Source organism: Neophocaena asiaeorientalis, unplaced genomic scaffold (genome assembly GCF_003031525.2).
Source record: "Neophocaena asiaeorientalis asiaeorientalis breed wild unplaced genomic scaffold, Neophocaena_asiaeorientalis_V1.1 scaffold124, whole genome shotgun sequence".
NCBI lineage: Eukaryota > Metazoa > Chordata > Mammalia > Artiodactyla > Phocoenidae > Neophocaena > Neophocaena asiaeorientalis.
Window position 1 is genome coordinate 666,029 of NW_020174135.1, and position 16,825 is coordinate 682,853.

At 58.1% G+C, this 16,825-nt stretch overlaps 1 protein-coding gene across 1 annotated transcript in view; it reads right to left on the minus strand.

Annotated features, from left to right (window-relative positions):
- NFATC1 (nuclear factor of activated T cells 1) overlaps positions 1 to 13,853 on the minus strand; it is a 52,951-nt gene extending 39,098 nt beyond the window's left edge. The window contains exons 1-2 of the mRNA XM_024754834.1: positions 13,404 to 13,853; positions 7,108 to 8,185 (exon numbers count right to left, since the gene is read on the minus strand). Of these exons, the coding sequence (XP_024610602.1) occupies positions 7,108 to 8,185; positions 13,404 to 13,503 (1,178 nt within the window). The 5' untranslated portion in view covers positions 13,504 to 13,853. The remainder of the gene's footprint in view (positions 1 to 7,107; positions 8,186 to 13,403) is intronic.
- Positions 13,854 to 16,825: the final 2,972 nt, after the last annotated feature.

Consider the following 16,825-nt stretch of genomic DNA (forward strand, 5'->3'; position numbering starts at 1 on the left):
TGGGTGGGTAGAGGAATGTTTACTTGGTGAGGACCCCCGTGGGAAGCTGAGCTCTAGGTGGTCCCTCTGCTTCTCCACTGACCCTCATGTTTGTTACAGGGGGCTGATGCCAGCGAGTTTGTGACTGCTCCTGGGCCCCAAATGCCTTTTCAGATGCCGCTAGAGCCTGCTGCTAACCAGTCATTACAGAGCTTGAGAAAGCTCAGATGATACCTGCCACACTGCTTATAAAAACCGAGAAACAGAATCGCCAAGCTAGTGTAGGATGGGGCATAAATAAGCCATGAAACTGACACTGGGATTTGATTTCTACCCAGAGATGCCAGGACCGTCAGGGGGCAGCTCCCAGAGTTCACCCTTAATCTGTTTTAATAGGGGACCCACAGGAAAACCTGGACAGTCATGAACTAGTAACCATTCCATTTCCAAACTCTAAGTTTAAAACAGACTTCAGGGGCTCAGGACGTAATAAATAAGCTTCTCAGATCATCTACAGGAATGTACCTGCATCAGGCACGTTGCTCCCTGAGGACTAGAGAAGCTCACGGCCCCAGCGAGGGTCTCGCTGAAACAGAGCTCAGCCTGTGGTCAGGCCAGAGGAGACCCCGTGCCCAACAGGCACAGCCCGCTGGGCGTTGCGCCCGTTGCCGTGCTCTCTGGACACCAAGAGCGAGTGACCGCAGCACCCCGGACTCCGCCTCCCCCCACCCCCCGTAACATCCGACTTGAAATAAAACAGTGGGACGCCAGTACCACCTACAGGTGCATGTCCAGCCCCGAGACGTGCCCCCGCAGTGGGGGACTCACAGCCATCACTGGATCCTTCCAGCCTCGAGCCCTGCAGTGACCACACTCGTCCCGCACCCCCAGACTCGGCAACTGGAGCCTTGCAGCCTTTTGTCTTTCGTTTCGTGTCTAGCAATTTCCAAGTGCCTCAGTTTCCCCATCTGTAAAGTGAGACCCAACCACGCCTCCCGTGAGCTCGCTGGCCCCGAGCCCAGGTCCCCGGGTAGGGATGCTGAGGCCACAGTGCACGCACGTCCCGACAGCCCTGCAGAGCTCTGGGCTCAGGGGAAACAGGCATCATCACGGTGTGATTGCCCTGCAGGTGGCTACGCTCGCCTGTGGGAAGTGACTCTCGGAAGAAAATCAGGCGTTCCCAGGGGCCCTGGGGCTTCCAAGGCTTGAGCAGAACGGTCAGATACTGGAAGCAGCCCGCTACATGAAGCCTGAGCAGGGAGAGGACAGAACCGTCCACCTCAACAAGCCTGTAAAACAACGTGGCCAGAGTGACAAAGGCACCGTCGCTGAGAGCACTGGAATGCAGCGCGTAATTAACGCACCGCTTCCGTGCTCCAGTCGTGAGGGCTTTTGCAGCCGGTGCCTGTTGGGCGCTCAGAGCACAGACGAACCTGGACGGGAAACCTCAGAGGGAAAAACAACATGTGGGCCGCTTTCTTTACCGAAAACCAGCTAGCTCAATGCTGTGGGTCAAGCCCCAGCTTCCAGAAGGTATTTTATTTTATTATTTTATTTTTTTGCGGTACGCGGGCCTCTCGCTGTTGTGGCCTCTCCCGTTGCTCCGGACGCGCAGGCTCAGCGGCCATGGCTCACGGGCCCAGCCGCTCCGCGGCACGTGGGATCTTCCCGGACCGGGGCACGGACCCGCGTCCCCTGCATCGGCAGGCGGACTCCCAACCACTGCGCCACCAGGGAAGCCCCAGAAGGTATTTTAGAAGCATTTATTTAAAAAGCAAAGCCCATCATGACATATAAATACAATTTTGCTCATTAATTTTCACGGAAGGCCGAGTTTTAAAGCTGCCTCACGATTACATTTCAGTCTCCGGCAGGACTGTTCCCTCGTTTCCCCGGAGGCCCGGCCCAGGTGTGCTGCAGGTGCCCGGGGTCCCCGACGAGCACCCCACACTCTCCTCGGGGGAAAATGTCTGAGCAGAAAGCAATTCTGTTGTGTCTGTGGTCACTCGTGCGTGTCGTCACTGGACACTTGCTCCTGGTCGAGTCTCCTCACGGTTTGGAAAATCTCAAGATTGGAGACCCGGGAAGGGGCCCCGGGATAGGAGACCCCTGAGCGCAGCAGCCCCGCCTTCACACGCACATGGGTGGACGGCCCGGCGGGAGCAGGACCAGGCCAGGAGCTGACCGGTTTCGTAGCCGAAACTCTGCGGGCATTCGGATTATCTACAAAATCAGCCAACATGGTAGATCTCAATGGCTAGACTTAAACATCTGTGTGTAAAGCCACAAAGATTCAAATTATTTTATCCTCTCCAGAAACGCAGAGGTACTTGAGATCCTCTTTCTCCTTTTCATGGCTAAAAATAGACATTCATAGAACAACATCAAAAAGAGAAATCAGGGCTTCCCTGGTGGCGCAGTGGTTGAGAGTCCGCCTGCCGATGCAGGGGACGCGGGTTCGTGCCCCGGTCTGGGAGGATCCCAACATGCCACGGAGTGGCTGGGCCCGTGCGCCACGGCCGCTGAGCCTGCGCGTCCGGAGCCTGTGCTCCGCAGCGGGAGAGGCCACAGCAGTGAGAGGCCCGCGTACCGCAAAAAAAAAAAGAAATCAGGGCCTACATCCTCCATGTACACCTTAGGGGAAGAGCCCTAAAGGTGGAGCAGAAGCCTCTCCCTCTGCCACAAATCCACAAATCACAGCTGAATCTGCAAGGCTAATTTTTCCAGTTGGAAGTCAGTACACAGAGCACCTTTTCTGGCGTCAGCTCTGAACTCTGGGAAACCAGAAAGAGCCTGCCCCGCGGGGATGAGGGTTTGGGCCTCTGAGACCACATAGTCCTGCGGCAAGAAAGCACAACTGCAGAAACACACAGCCCGGGTCCTGCACTCAGACTCCAAATTCACCTGCAGGAGCCTCTGCAGGCCTGTGGCCAAGGTCAGCCTCTGGCCTCGTGAGGACCTCTGACTGCGGGGCTCCCACCCTCCCCGAGCGCCACCAGCATCCTGGGAGCAGGACGCGGACGTCAGAGAAAGGTCCCAGGCTCCCCAACGCCCCCCGATTAGAGGGAAAACTCGTCAGGGCTACGGGGAGCAGGGGCCCAGCCAGGGGCGCCTCTGGGGTGAGCTAATCACGGCGTGAGTCCAGCTCTACCCCTTATTAGTGGGGCCTGAACACGTGACCCTGGCGCTGGGTCTTGTAAGCAAGTGCTCAGGGGGACCGTGCAGAGACCTCCCCACAAACTGTCTTCTTTTTAAAGCTCACTATCAGTGAGCTTCCTTTTTTTTTTTTGGTAATCTTTAAAAAAATTTTTTTAACTTTCCAGCCGTGCCACATATGGGATCTTAGTTCCCCAACCAGGAATTGAACCTGAGCCCCCTGCAGTGGAGGCGCAGAGTCTTAACCGCTGGACCACCAGGGGAGTCCCCAGTGAGCTTCCTCTTGTGATCTTCAGATGATGTGGCTGGGGATCCTTTGCCAGGTCAGAAAAGAGAAAATAACCCAGAAGTGACTGACTGGTCCAAAAGCCCGAGTGGGCTGGCCCGATGGAGACCACCGAGTGCAGACGGGCCGGGGCCAGGGGTGCCCCAGCGGAACGACGTGTAGTTGGATTTGTTACCAGCCTCCAGCTTCATTTAATCTTATTCCAAATTAGGATACACTCTGAAATATTCAAACAACTTATAAAATGCAGTCAGAGTCAGCAGTAGTTTCATGGGACTTTTGGAAACTAACAGTTAGACACAGCAGAAAGGTTATGGATGCTATTAAAATCATCGATCGGACCCAACAACCTAAAAGAAACCCCGTCTGAAATACTGATTTGGACACGCAGCCCCTCGGGTCACTGAACCCAGTAGCCCCAAGTAACCCTGTTCATCGCGTGCCCTCGCCCCTGAAGAAAGTCTACTCTTTAAGTACTCAAATCACAAAAGCAAAGTCTGTCTACAGGAGTTTAATTCAACACGTGTGCTGTTGATGTCACAAAAGACTCACCTTAAAATGCTCCGCACTCCCAAAGCTAGTTTCCTTTTAAGTATTATACATTCCTCGTGTAACTTTGCCCCTTTAAAGGCAAATCCAGAGGTTATGCCGGGCACAAACAGAGACATTAAGACCTCAAAAGTTGGGGCTTTCCCCGAGCCTATTCTAAAGGAAACACAAGTTCACTGGACACACACAGCGAGGACCCTGGATATGGACCCTCGCCCAGGGCAGACGCTCAAGTACGTTCGCTTGAACCAACGGACGTTTAAACTTTAGCTCCTTTGGGACAATACAACGTCCTCTGAAAGCCACCACGGAGAAGCAATCCACCGGGAGCGGGAATCGGCCGGTCACCTCCACCCTCACTGCCACGGCCGATCGTGGGAGCCGCGTGGCACCATCCTTGGCGGAATCGCTTTCTGGTCCGCAGAAAGAAGCGAGGTGGGAAGACCGTCCCCTTCCTGAAGAGGCTCATGGCCTGTCGGACGTGAGCGCAGGGGACACCTAAAACTAGCCGCCTGCGTTTCCCAAAAGCTTTAAGAGCAGAAGCGTCATTCTCTGAGGCTCTAAAATAAGTCTAAACTCTTAGTTAAAACCCATGAACTTCTATCCAACACTGTTGTTGGTTTCACAAACCTTCTGTGGAAAGAATTTAGCATCATTCCGTGACCCCGTGGGCCCATCAGAAGGCTCTGCACACAGGGCGAGCCACGCATGCCGCACAGACAAAAAGACCCCAAAAGGGCAGTGAGCCCACGGCCCCCAAATTCCTTGGGAAGAGAATAACACCGCATGCTTCTCGTTAAAAAGGTCCTTTCACTGGCAAGACAGGAGCAGAAGTGCCCAGAGGTGCCGCACCACAGGCTGGGAAGTGGATCTGCCCCGATAAGCCGTCCACCCCAGACGTCGGAGCCTGGCAGCACTGGGCACCCCAGCTGGGCAGCCCGAGACCCCGTGGGCAGGAAGTCTGGCCACCTTCCCGGCAGGTGAGCGCCTCGACCTCTCTCTTCTCCCGTGGCCTCCAGCCGCCCACCCCCTGCACCAGCTGACGGGATCACACGGAAACACATCGCCAGGGACCAGGAAACATATTTTGATGTGGAACCAAAACAGAGGGAAAAGTTGACTTCAGACCCTCGGGGGGAAGTGTGGTGCCTTCACAGCGTTTGTTGGCGTGAACTCACAGCAACGCCGGGGGCGTCACACCTCACCCGGAGCTCTGGGACCAAGAGATAAATGGAGCAGGGCACTCAACCAGGGAATCATCACCGAGACCCCGGAGCAGACAGCAGGCAGCAGCTCTGCGTCCTGACGCAGGACGACCCCCCAGAAACACCCGCGTTCCCGCAGGTTCCCCGTTGCTGAGGTCCTGAGGAAGCCACCCCATCTGCCACCGGGGGTCACAGGCTGAGCTGGTCCCTCCAAAAGTCCCAGGTTGGAGTCCTAACCCCAGGACCTCAGAAGGCCACCGCGCTTGGATGTGGGGTCTTTACAGGGGCCGTCAAGGTAGGGCAAGGCCCCTGGGTGGTCCTGGTCCAAGGACTTCAACGCCGGTGCCTGGATCGTAGACTCCAGGCCCCAGAACCCTGAGGGATAAACGCCTGCTGTTTAAGCCGCCCCGTCTGTGGGGTTTGGTCACAGCAGCTCCTGGAGACACGGTAGCTACCTTTGCACCTGCAGTGATGATGTGGGTTAACTGACGCCCCGTCACGGTCCATGAAAATGAGAAGGTCCTAAACTGTGTATGGGCCTGTGTGCTTGAGCAGGTGAGCTTCAAAACCTTCTTCTTCTTAAGTAATAATTATAAAGAGAGGACAGCTTGCATAAACAGTTTTTATATTTTAAAATGCCTCCAAATGGGTTTTTAAAATTCCCACATTTATGAATTAAATCCAGGTTCTGATTCCCAGTCCACGGTAATCCTTGCTTCTCTACCTCTCGACTCCTAAATGTGCCACCAGAAAGGAAGTATTCACCGTCCGACGCTTTAGAAACGTTCATCTCTCATACTGTTTCTTTGCCACAAACTTCCAAAAAGGTTCAGCTGTGCTCATTCGGCGCCTGGAACTACATTATCCACTGGCGCTCTAACTAACTCTTGTGCTTTAGTCGTGGAGAAAAAGAGGGTCTGAGCACAACAGAGAAAATTCTGAAACAAATGAAACCCTACCGATTTGCTCTCCTCATCTAACGGGCACAACGGCTGGAAGGCACTGGGCCCTACCATGCAGTCTTGCCGCCAGAACAAAAAAGGGAGCAGGGACAAGAAAACACTGAGCCTCGAATACCTGAATCTACAGGCAGAAGCCTGCATGCCTGTCACACACGCCTCTTCCTGGAGAGGCCCCCGCAGCCCCCACGGCAAAGGCCGTGCACCTCCTGGGAAGGCCCGTGTGCACAGTCTACGCCTGATAAAAATCCTGGAGCAGAAAGCACTCTGCCAGGGGTCATTAGCGGCCCACCTGTTGGGAAAGCTGTTTAGTTAAAAATAAAAACCCCGGGCTGAGTAAGTGGACCCAACAGAGCACCGGCAGCCCCGACGCTCGGAGGAGCTGAGGCTCCCGCCAGGCAGCCCGCCTCCTGGGAGGAGAAGGCTGCGCTGTTTCCAAACGCTGGCGGGCGGGGCTGGTGCGGGCGCGCTACTCCGGGGAATCGCGGAGCCGAGGTCCCATCTGCACCGACAGTGCAGTGACGGCAGTTAGGTGTGAGCAGGGAAGCCAAAAACACAGACACGGGCGTCACTTGGTTTTATAGGAAACAAAACAAAAACTGAGCCCACGTGTCGGTAAACCCTTGTGACGGGCTGACTCCTATCCCCAAAGGTCTGACCCCGCTCCCGCCTCCAGCACCTCGGATATGACCTCACCTGGAGACAGGCCTTTAAAAAGGAGAGAATTCGTGAAGGTGAGGTCTTCGGGGTGGTCCCTCGACCAACACGACTGGGTCCCGACAGAGGGAGATTCGGACACAGACACAGGCCGGGAGAAGGCCGAGGGGTGTGAAGGCAGAGGGACGCCAGGACAGCAGCAGACCCGGCGTGGAGAGCGGGAGATCCTCCCTGAGCCTCGGAAGGAACCAGCCCTGCCGGCACCCGGGCCTCGGGAACCCGCTGCCGCGGCCCACGCCCGCCTGGACCCGCTTACCTGGTGTAGGACGTTGGGGACCTCGGCCGGGCCCACGGGTACAGGTGCTGCGGCACCGACAGGTACTGGTCGCAGAAGGCGCCCTTGCGGATGTGCTGGAAGGATGGGAACTCCTCGGGTGGGAAATCAGACGTGGGCGGCGTGGCCCCCAGGTCCTCCCCGGCTGGCTCCACCTTGAGCGCCACTGAGGGCGAGTGGTCCAGGGCGGTCTTGCGGGCCTTGACAGGGACGCCGTCGCCCAGGTCCAGGCTGCCGTCGGTGCTCAGGGCGTTGATGGCGGCCACGATGGCCGAGCTGGTGTACTGCGTGGTGTTGCCCAGCCAGGTGTCGTCGGTGACGCTGACCCGTGGCGACCCTTGCGGGGACGGCGTGGGCGAGGGGTGGGGGGAGCAGGACAGCTGCCGGCCGTTGAGGCCGTACTTCCGCTTGTTGCAGGGGGACGAGGGCCTGGACGTGCGGGCCCCCAGCCAGCTCTCCTCAGTGACGCTGGTGCGCGGCGACGTGGAGGGCGAGTGCCTCGGGGACCCGAGCAGGCCGCAGGCCCCCAGGCCACGGGGGAAGCCCTCCTCGGGGTCTGTGGTCTTGGGGGACACGCAGGGGGACTGCCACGGGGACGTCTGCGGGGACGCGTACGGGTACGAGAAGCTGGACTCGTAGGACGAGGCCTCGGAGTTGCAGCTGCGGGACGACAGGCTGCTGGCCGGGCTCAGGCACGAGGGGTCGCGGTAGGCCTCCAGGCTGGGCAGGTTCAGGGTGGCCGTGGACGGGGACCGCTTGGAGCTGGGAAGGACGTCTTCCGCGTCCGCGTCATGGAAGAACTGGCCGTTGCCGTGGTGCAGCCCCAGGTAGGAGGTGATCTCGATGCGAGGGCTCTCCAGGGCCGGGGCCCCGTTGGGCCTGACTCCGCCGGAGGAGAGGAAGTAGCTCGAGGGCCCGCCGTCCAGGGCGGCCCCGTAGCCTGCGGTGGAGACGCCCGGGGCCGAGGTCTGCAGGCCGTGGCACGGGGCTGGCAGCGAGGGGTGGGCGGAGGAGAGGGGCAGGCCAGAGCCGATGCCGGAGGTGACGTAACTGTAGTGCTCTGGAAGGGAGGGGGAGACGGGTGAGGCGCTGGCCACGGAACCGCCACCCACACGCTCAGGGACCCCGCGATCCGGGACCGGCCTCACCCCTCACCCCGCGGGCCTGGCCTCCGAGATGGGCTCGCTACTGCTGCTCCAGCAGGGTCCCTGCGCCCCTCCCGGGCCCCTCCTTTCTCCACTCCAGCCACCGCCCTCTCACTTGGACACGCGCCCACCGGGGCTTCCCTCTGCGCAAACATCCTTCCCGCAGAGCCGCAGCGCCGGTCCCCTTACTTTTTTCTGCTTTTTCTCAAAAATCACATCTCCCACCTGCCCTACCCCAGTCGCAGCCCCCAGCCCAACAGGCGTGTCACCCTCCCCCACTTTCTTTCTGTTCCTCACGTTCACCATCTCCCCCATCACGTCCTGCACCAGCAGAACCCATGCCTCTGAGGGCAGCGTCGGGCCCGCCCAGGTCTACCCTGGTCCACCCCTGCCTCCAGGGCCCAGGCCTGTGCCTGGTCCACAACGGTGCTCCATCTGTCCAACCAAGAGACGGGCGGGCGGGTTTTAGACACGGGGGCCTGGACGTTTAAAGACGCTGTGACAGACTCATCGCCAGCGACAGAGAAAACACCCCAAGGGTTTTGGACGAACACATCGGTTCCGGGATCTCTCGTGTACCTTCTGATGGTGGCTCATGGCCTAAGAATCCTTCTTTTACAGGAAAAACGAAGCAGACGATATTGAGGTACAGCCGTACATTAAATCATCAGATATTGATTATAGCCTCAGTAAAATATGTTTTAAAAAAGTCACTACTAGTGTAATTAGTCATTTTTAGCAGCAAAGCCACACGTCTGGATTTCCAATTTGAACAGACCCTTTGTAACATGTGGGTACCTCATTATCGTGTGCCTAGAGCTGAGGCTCCCCAGGTCTCTGAATAATGGAGCTGCTCGTGGAAACCCTACACCACCTCCCGGGCCAAGCGCACCAGCCCGGAGACGCTTCATCCACTGACAGTGCCGCCCTTCTGCTGGGCTTCAGAAACCCACCTGGGCGGACCCCAGAGAATCAAGGGCCTCAAAGTACAGGTTCACATCCCATCGGATTTGTTAACAGAAGTGGGTCCAGCTCCCCCAGTAGGGGGATATCTATTTCCATTATGGCTTATTTCAGAAGGAGCGTACAACCTCCCTCCGGTAACCCAGACCCTTACGTCTTTGCTATCGAGAAGCTCTGGCTTTTACACTCTGAACCCCCTGCCCCATAAAACCCTGCTCTCTGCCGCTCCCCAGAAGAGTGGCCCAGAGGGAACACAGGCCCCAGGGGTCAAGGCCGGGCTGGCTTCTAGGGAGAAAGCATCAGTGTCGTCCAGATTGCAAACGGCCCCAGGGAGAGACTGAGCCGTGAGGGGGAGAGAAGCGAAACTGCAGCGGAGGGAACCAGAAGCTCTGAGTGGGAGGCGGCGCCTGGGCGGAGGGGGGCCAGGCGGGTCCGCGGATATGCCCCCTGCAAGCCTCATCACCCCCTCAGCCCGAGAGGGAAGGACGGGCGGCGCGACCAGGGGCCGGACCCCGACGCCAGCGCCCGACCCACCTGGGGCTGCTGGGCGAAGCTCCCCTCGACTGCCGGGTCCCCCGCTCACACCAACACCCTCGCAGGCCCACGGACACATTTAGCACCAAAACCGTACTAGAATGTTAAAAATCGGAGGACAGTCTTTGCAAAAATCACACAGGAGGTTAATAAGCCTGGAAAGGCATGTCCAGAGGAGACAGTCAAGACTGCTCAGAAGGAGGGGGCATGGGGGCTGCAGGCCAGGCCGCTGAGGCCCCGCCCGCCACGCGGTGACCCCTCGGGACAGGTGCGGACACGCCTGCCTCAGCCCCACCCTGTGCCTGGGTGAGCGGAGGTCCTGGACACAGAGGAGGCCGGGCCAGTGCTGTCCAGAGGGACCCCGGCAGCGGGCTGGTGCGGATCCCACAGGAGGCCCCGGCGTCTCTGCGAGGGCAGGACCCATCAGGGGCGGCAGTGGTGTCAACACGGAATCAGTCTTCTCTCAGTTACCGTGGGAGCCTAAATGCTGCTGTGTGTTTCTTCCCAGAGGCACCTGGCCGATGCGCCGGGCAGAACCAAGGTCCCCTTCAGGCCACAGCGCGGTGGTACGTTACACGGACATTACAGCCACATCCACAGACCTCCCACTAAGAGGGTCTCCCTTCACCGCTGGCCCAACACTTTCCAAACCATTCTAACCAGAACTGCCAGCTTGAGAAACAAAAAACCGTTCCCAGTACCTGTGTGGCTTCAGGTAAGTCAGATGTCGACCAAAAGCAGGCTGGACGGGCTGGAGTGTCCAGCACCACCTGTTGTGTGATTGTGATGAGGGCTGCGTGGTCAGTAAGCAGAACATGAACCAATCGTATTCCATACGTCCAGGGCAGGAATTCCAGTAACGACACTTCAGCAAGTAGCTGTATTACGTTTGACGTGTTCCAAGGTCAAGTGTGAGTTACAGAGACCCTGGCTCCCTGCCCCACCCTCCGCCCCCCACCATCCAGGTGCCATGTGAGCTAAAGCATCGGAACCAGCATTTCTGGCATTTCTCAGGCGGCTTCTCATAACCGGCTCTCCAGCTCCACCTCAGCGAGTGGGGTCTTCACCCCACCCGCCCTGACTCCCCCGCAGGCCCGCAGCCCAGCTCCTGGGCCCCGCCTCTGCCTGCACCCTGACACCAGAGGGTACTCGCCGGCCTGAACCAGCCTGGACGCGCGCCTTCCCCGGCCCACGGAGGAGGCCCATCCCAGCTCCTGCGGACAAAGAGCCCCGGGCAGCAGCCATGATGCGGCACGAGCCCCGTGCCTCCCTGACGTTCTGTCCGCAAGGGGACAACGCGCCAGCCCCCCCGCCAGCTGAAAGAGGGCCCCAGACCCGGCCGCTCCTGGGAGCAGTGAAGGTGCCCCAGGCCTGCACCCTCGCTTCTGTGGTCACCGTGTGCTTTGAGCCCTTTCCTCCACGTGAAGTGCACAGGCCATCCGGCATTCGACGAAGAACGGACTTCATTTTAAAGACAAGTCACGACTCCAGGAGGGAAGCCCAGGCAGGACACGACGGCAAACATACAAACTGTGCACAGAGCCCAGGCCCTGGTCCGCACACACCCTCAACGGGCCTGCCAGGCCCCTTCCCCAGCACCCGGAGGCCTTGGGGGGCCTTGCAGGGGGGTTAGTGGACAGATCCCATACTTCCCGCCCAGCTAGAGAATATTATGCAAATCTGTCATTTATTTTAAAAGATACAGCTGATCCCACCACTGAACTACCATTTGCTGGCAGGAAGGTAATTCCAAGAATTCAAAAAAATCCTAGCAATCAGCGTGGGGCCTCCCCACCACCTGCCCACGGGACTCAGCCACATTCGTGGTCCCGAGCCCGAGTCATGGCGGGGATCTGAGAGCGTGCCCGCCCCTGCCCCCGGCCCCCCGAGGGAGATGGGGAACAGGGGGTCCGCTGACTCCCAGGGCATTCCGAAGGGGGGCCTTTATTTAACCAAAGTCTGTCAATAAGCGCGATGCAACGAGGAAGAGAAAAACATAAGACTTTATAAGCCTTTATTAAAACACAAAAAAGACCACCTAAGCGTGAGTTTTCCTTAATTAAAGGAATTACACAGCAAAAGCCTTAAGCGCCTGAACTTGATTCTGAGCTCAGCCACAGTCTGGAGATGGAAGTTCTCCCTTTTCGGACAAAACGTGGACAGGTAGGTCCCGGCCTGCCCAGGGCCTGCCTTCCTGCCGGGGTTGAGGGGGGGCATCTCTCCCCTCCCCTCATCCCTCCCAGCTTCCACTCAATTTCCTACCTAAACCGTAATTCAAATCTGAATTCTTTAACTACTCAAAGGGATTACATTTACCTGGAATGAACACATTTCCAGTGACTTTCCCGACAGCCCTGAGACGCTCAGGCTGATGCCTGGCACATCGGCGGCCACTGGGGAGCTCCGCACCCATGACTCCCAGTTTCTGCTGCTGCCTCCAGAGCCTGGCTGCCTGCCCAGGAGATTCAGCACCTTACAGCGCAGGCGTCCAAGCAAATATTGGGGAGAGCTTATTCGAGACGGCTTAATATAGTGGACGTCCATGAAAGCGCGGCTCATCTCCGAAGCCATGCCGCCTCCAGGTCCCCGGCGGGGGCAGGCGCAGAGATGGACGCCAGCGTGGGGAGTACGGGTGCCTGGAGCCCGCGGACCGCGCATCAGCTCCCAGTGGGTCCAGCGCCCACTGCGAGCTCCATCCTCAGCTCGTTCAACAGGCCAGAGGGGGCGGAAGTATTTCCTCTCATTCTGAAAGCTCGTGTATTTCAGAACCACACAAACGCGTCATCTCTGCACAACCCCGAAGAAGTCGATCCGTGTCCTTCCACCACGGCCGACTGCATCTCGGCAGGTGCCCGAGCGCTCAGACCCCTGCCCAGCGCCGTCCGGGGCCTCAAGGGGGACGCAGAGCGCACTGCTGGCTGCGCCCTCGCCCCGCACACGGCGGCCGTCTCACCAGAGACAGGGGGAGCCACCTTGCCCTTGCCCGCGTCCCCCGTCCGTCACAGACCCTGAGAGGAAGCCCGTCATGGCGACTTTGTTTTTCATTGTACGGAACACCCCCTTCAGCATTTGCTGGGGTTGAGCCGTAGGACACGAAGCTAGAAATAGAACTGGAAGCAGCCTGGCAGCCAGGCCTCCAAACGCCCCGCCAGGCCTCCTCTCCCCAGCCGTGGGCACTGCCCTCGCGGCAAGATTATACTCCGCAGGTAGTGGAAACAAAACAAAACACAAAACAAAAGAGACGCTCCACGCCAGGACCTTTCTGTCGGGAGCTGTTTACTGGGCAGGGCAGGAGCCAGGCCCGTGGGTGACAGACAGACACAGCTCTGAGGGCACCGGTCACCCCACTGCCTGCCAGGGAGATGACTTCCAGAGGCAACAAGCAGTCGTCCTCACAGGGGCCCCCTGCATCCTGACGGGGATGGGCTCCGACGCCCCAGCCTCACTGCCTTAGGTCTTCACCTTCCCAGGCCCCGCGTTTAAGGAATTAAAAACACCCCGTGGCCATGAGTCGCTGTGGCCTTCCTCTGACAAACATCACAGAGAATTAAAACGTCCTCTGGGACAAAGCAGCCCGCTGGTGGAAACATCTCTGGAACTTTGGGGCCGCTGAGCTGAAGGTGCAAGGGCAGTCACCTGTGCTAAGAGGCCAAGGGGCCGCCTGCGCTCTGGGTGCCGGGCCCCGCGCCCTCCTGCGCAGACACGCGGGCCTCTGGGGCGTCCTCGCCATCACCATCACCACCGCTGAGGAGGGAACTGAGAATAAAAACGCCCCCCAAGTCTTCACGTCATCAGAAGATGCCCCCTTTCACACGTGAGCTGTGAAACGCCGTCTTGCACAGTCAAGGTGGCGGCGAGGGACCTGCCCTCGAGGCCAGGAGGCCGAGGCCAGGCCCATTTCCTCCTCAGTTGCCAGGGCAACAGTCCCCAGCCCGGCGGCCAAAATAACTTAGAAAACAGGAGCCCCGGGCGGGCGGGAAGCAGGGCCACGCCCGCCGCCCGGCTGACAGCAGAGCAACTATTTCCTGAGACCCAGAGAGAAGCAGGAGGCCCTCTGCCTGCTCCCCAGAGACGGAAGCCCACCGCCCAGCCTCCTCCCTAGAGGGGCCGGGAGCGCCCCGGGAGGGCAAGCAACACCCTGCCCAGCCCAGCCCAGGGCAGATTATTTTTAAAATTCTCTTTTCTTTTTCCCAACAAATGGTGGCTGACTGTCTATCCGCACCTGCCGAGCGCTCTGGAAATAAAGAACCCCAGGACCCATGGTCCCTCGAACACCCGGGTGCCACGCTTCCCAGCGCAAGAGGTGGCGGGAGTGACAGGGTGACAGGTGAGAAGATGCCGCTCTCAACTCAGAGAAAATCGTGACAGGGACGAGGGACCCCAAGGTCAGGGCTGGCCGTGTCCTTTTGAGAAAGTGCCCACTTTTGGTTTAGTATCATCTCTAAGGCTCTGCGTCAGCTCGCTTCACAATCGATCTCAGAATTAGTCATTCATTCATTTATTTCTATCCAGGTTCATTCCGGAAATAATGTGAAGTCACTCCCGTCACCCATTAAGAGCTGAAGAATTTAATATAACAATGTAATCATGAACTTAATAATTAATAGTTACAATATAATGTCAGTAACTAATAAGAACAAGAAGAAAGTACTTTATTCATAATTGCCAAAACTCAGAAGCAACCAAGATGTCCTTTGGTAAGGTGAATGGATAAATAAATCGGGGTCCATCCAGACAAGGGAATATTATTTAGCACTAGAGCCAGCAAGTCACGAAGAGACATGCAGGAGACGTAAACGCGTGTTGCTAAGTGGAAAAAGCCCATATGACACGGCTGAGCACTGTGTGTCCAACTACGGGACATTCTGGAAAAGACAAAACTGTGGACCCGGGGAGCAGATCAGTGGTGCCGGGGGCTGGGGGAGGGGGGGAGATACAGGGGGAGCACAGAGGATGTTTACGGCAGTGAAAACACTCCGTATGACCCCATGATGGTGGACACGTGTCATTACACATCTGTCCAAACCCATAGAATGTACAACACCCAGAGTGAACCCTATGTAAACTACAGACTTTAGGTGATGATGTGTCAGTGTAGGTTCATCGACTGTAACAAAGGTACCATCTGGTAGGGATGTTGATAGTGGGGGAGACCGTCCCTGTGGGAGGAGGGGGAAATCTCTAAACCTTCCACCCAGTTCTGTCGTGAAGCTAACACTGTTCTCAAAAAGTCTTAATAAAAAAGAAAAAAGTAAGAGTGTTTCTCACATAAATAGATAAGAAGGAATGTTTTCTATCAACTTCTTCCTGACACCATGACAAGGGGAAGGAGCCCTTTCCATCTCTGCCCAGAGCTCTCTCCAGCTGCCCTTCCCCCAAAGCCTGGTGAACGCTGGGCCCCAGCTGCCAGCACCCCAGAGGCCTTCCTGCAGGAGGCTTTAATGGGACTGTGGTCCCTGGAGGTTGGGGTGGGGGCTGTATGCTTGGCAGTGAGGCTGAAAACGCACCTTGAGAGTGTTACTCAGCTTGCTGTCGGCGGGGAGCAGACATGCAGAGACAGGGGGAGGCCGTGAGGCCTTCCCCAACTCTGGGAGCTTCCCAAGCACCCAGCGGGCAGCAGAGCCCCTGAGGACACAGGACGAGCGTGGCAGTCCCTGTCCTGGACTGGCTTTCACACCCTGAAGAGGTCAGGAGTGTGGTCCACACATCACCAAGCCTCTCATCAAAGATATTTGCTAAATAGACTGAAAAGGGGGTTGGATACCAAGGGAGAAAGTCTTCTGCTGGAAACAACCCAGGAAGCCCAGCCAGGACCTGCGCACAGACAGCCGAACCCCAGCAAGTGCAGAAGGCCTTCAGGGCCTGTTTCTCCACTTCCGGCCCCAGATCTGTTCAGACAATTGCCTCGCTCTCCCACCCGCGCCTGCCTTGTCACCCCCTGACCCAAAGGCCTGGAGATGGCACAGCCGAGGAAGTGGAAAAGAGAAGACGTTTAGGGAGGACAGATCCAAGCAGCCTTGGCCTGGTTGGAACATTTATTTTCTAAAAAAACGAGCAGGGGGCTTCCCTGGTGGCGCAGTGGTCGAGAGTCCGCCTGCCGATGCAGGGGACACGGGTTCGTGCCCCGGTCCGGGAAGATCCCACATGCCGTGGAGTGGCTGAGACCATGAGCCATGGCCGCTGAGCCTGCGTGTCCGGAGCCTGTGCTCCGCAACGGGAGAGGCCACAACAGTGAGAGGCCCACGTACCGGAAAAAAAACAAAAACAAAAACAAAAACGAGCAGGACGTTGCACTTTTAAAAGAGGGGCAGTGAATGATACGGAAAATATTATACAGTCATTGCAGAGACGGGCGCCCGCCAGTGCCAAGTGTGCTGGGCTCAGCTTCACCACTTCACCGCCACGTGGGCAGGGACAGAGAGAACATCTTGAAGACAGACACAGAAAGAGGGCCGACAGGGGGCAGAAAGACAGGTCGGGGAGAGCCAGGCTGCAAGGAGGGGGCTCTCGGTTCCCTCCACGCAGGGCGACCCGAGGCACAGACTGGGTCTTCCAGTGAAAGGGGACGTGATCATTCAAGGGCTTACTCTTATCCAGGAGACACACCCCAGGGGGCTGGAGGGTTCCTTTATCTTCTGTTTAAGTAGAACCTTTACTTTTGACCGAGAAGAGAAAACGAAAGAAAGGCAAGGCCCGGGGAACGTGGTGGTCCGAGATACCGGAGGCTAGTTCCATTGGAACTTTTCCTGGTGGCGGGGTGGGGTGGGGAAGGGAGGCTTCAGCGCTGAGGGCACAGGGAGCGGGCGGGCAGACTCGGGGCGCTCGTGGCCCCCGCCCCGCCGGGACGTCCAAGTCCAGGGCCTGGCACACGGTCCCCTGGCGGGAGCGGCGCCCCGCCCTAAAGAGGAGGCCCCTCCAGCGGGAATGCGCTCAGGGCTCAGCTGGAGTGCGGCCCCTAGCCTAGCACACTTGGCCGGGGGATCTGCCTACTCCAAAGGGGCCTCCCTCGCTACCCCGCTCGCCCCTCAACTGGACCCGCTGGGGAGGCTATGGGCGCT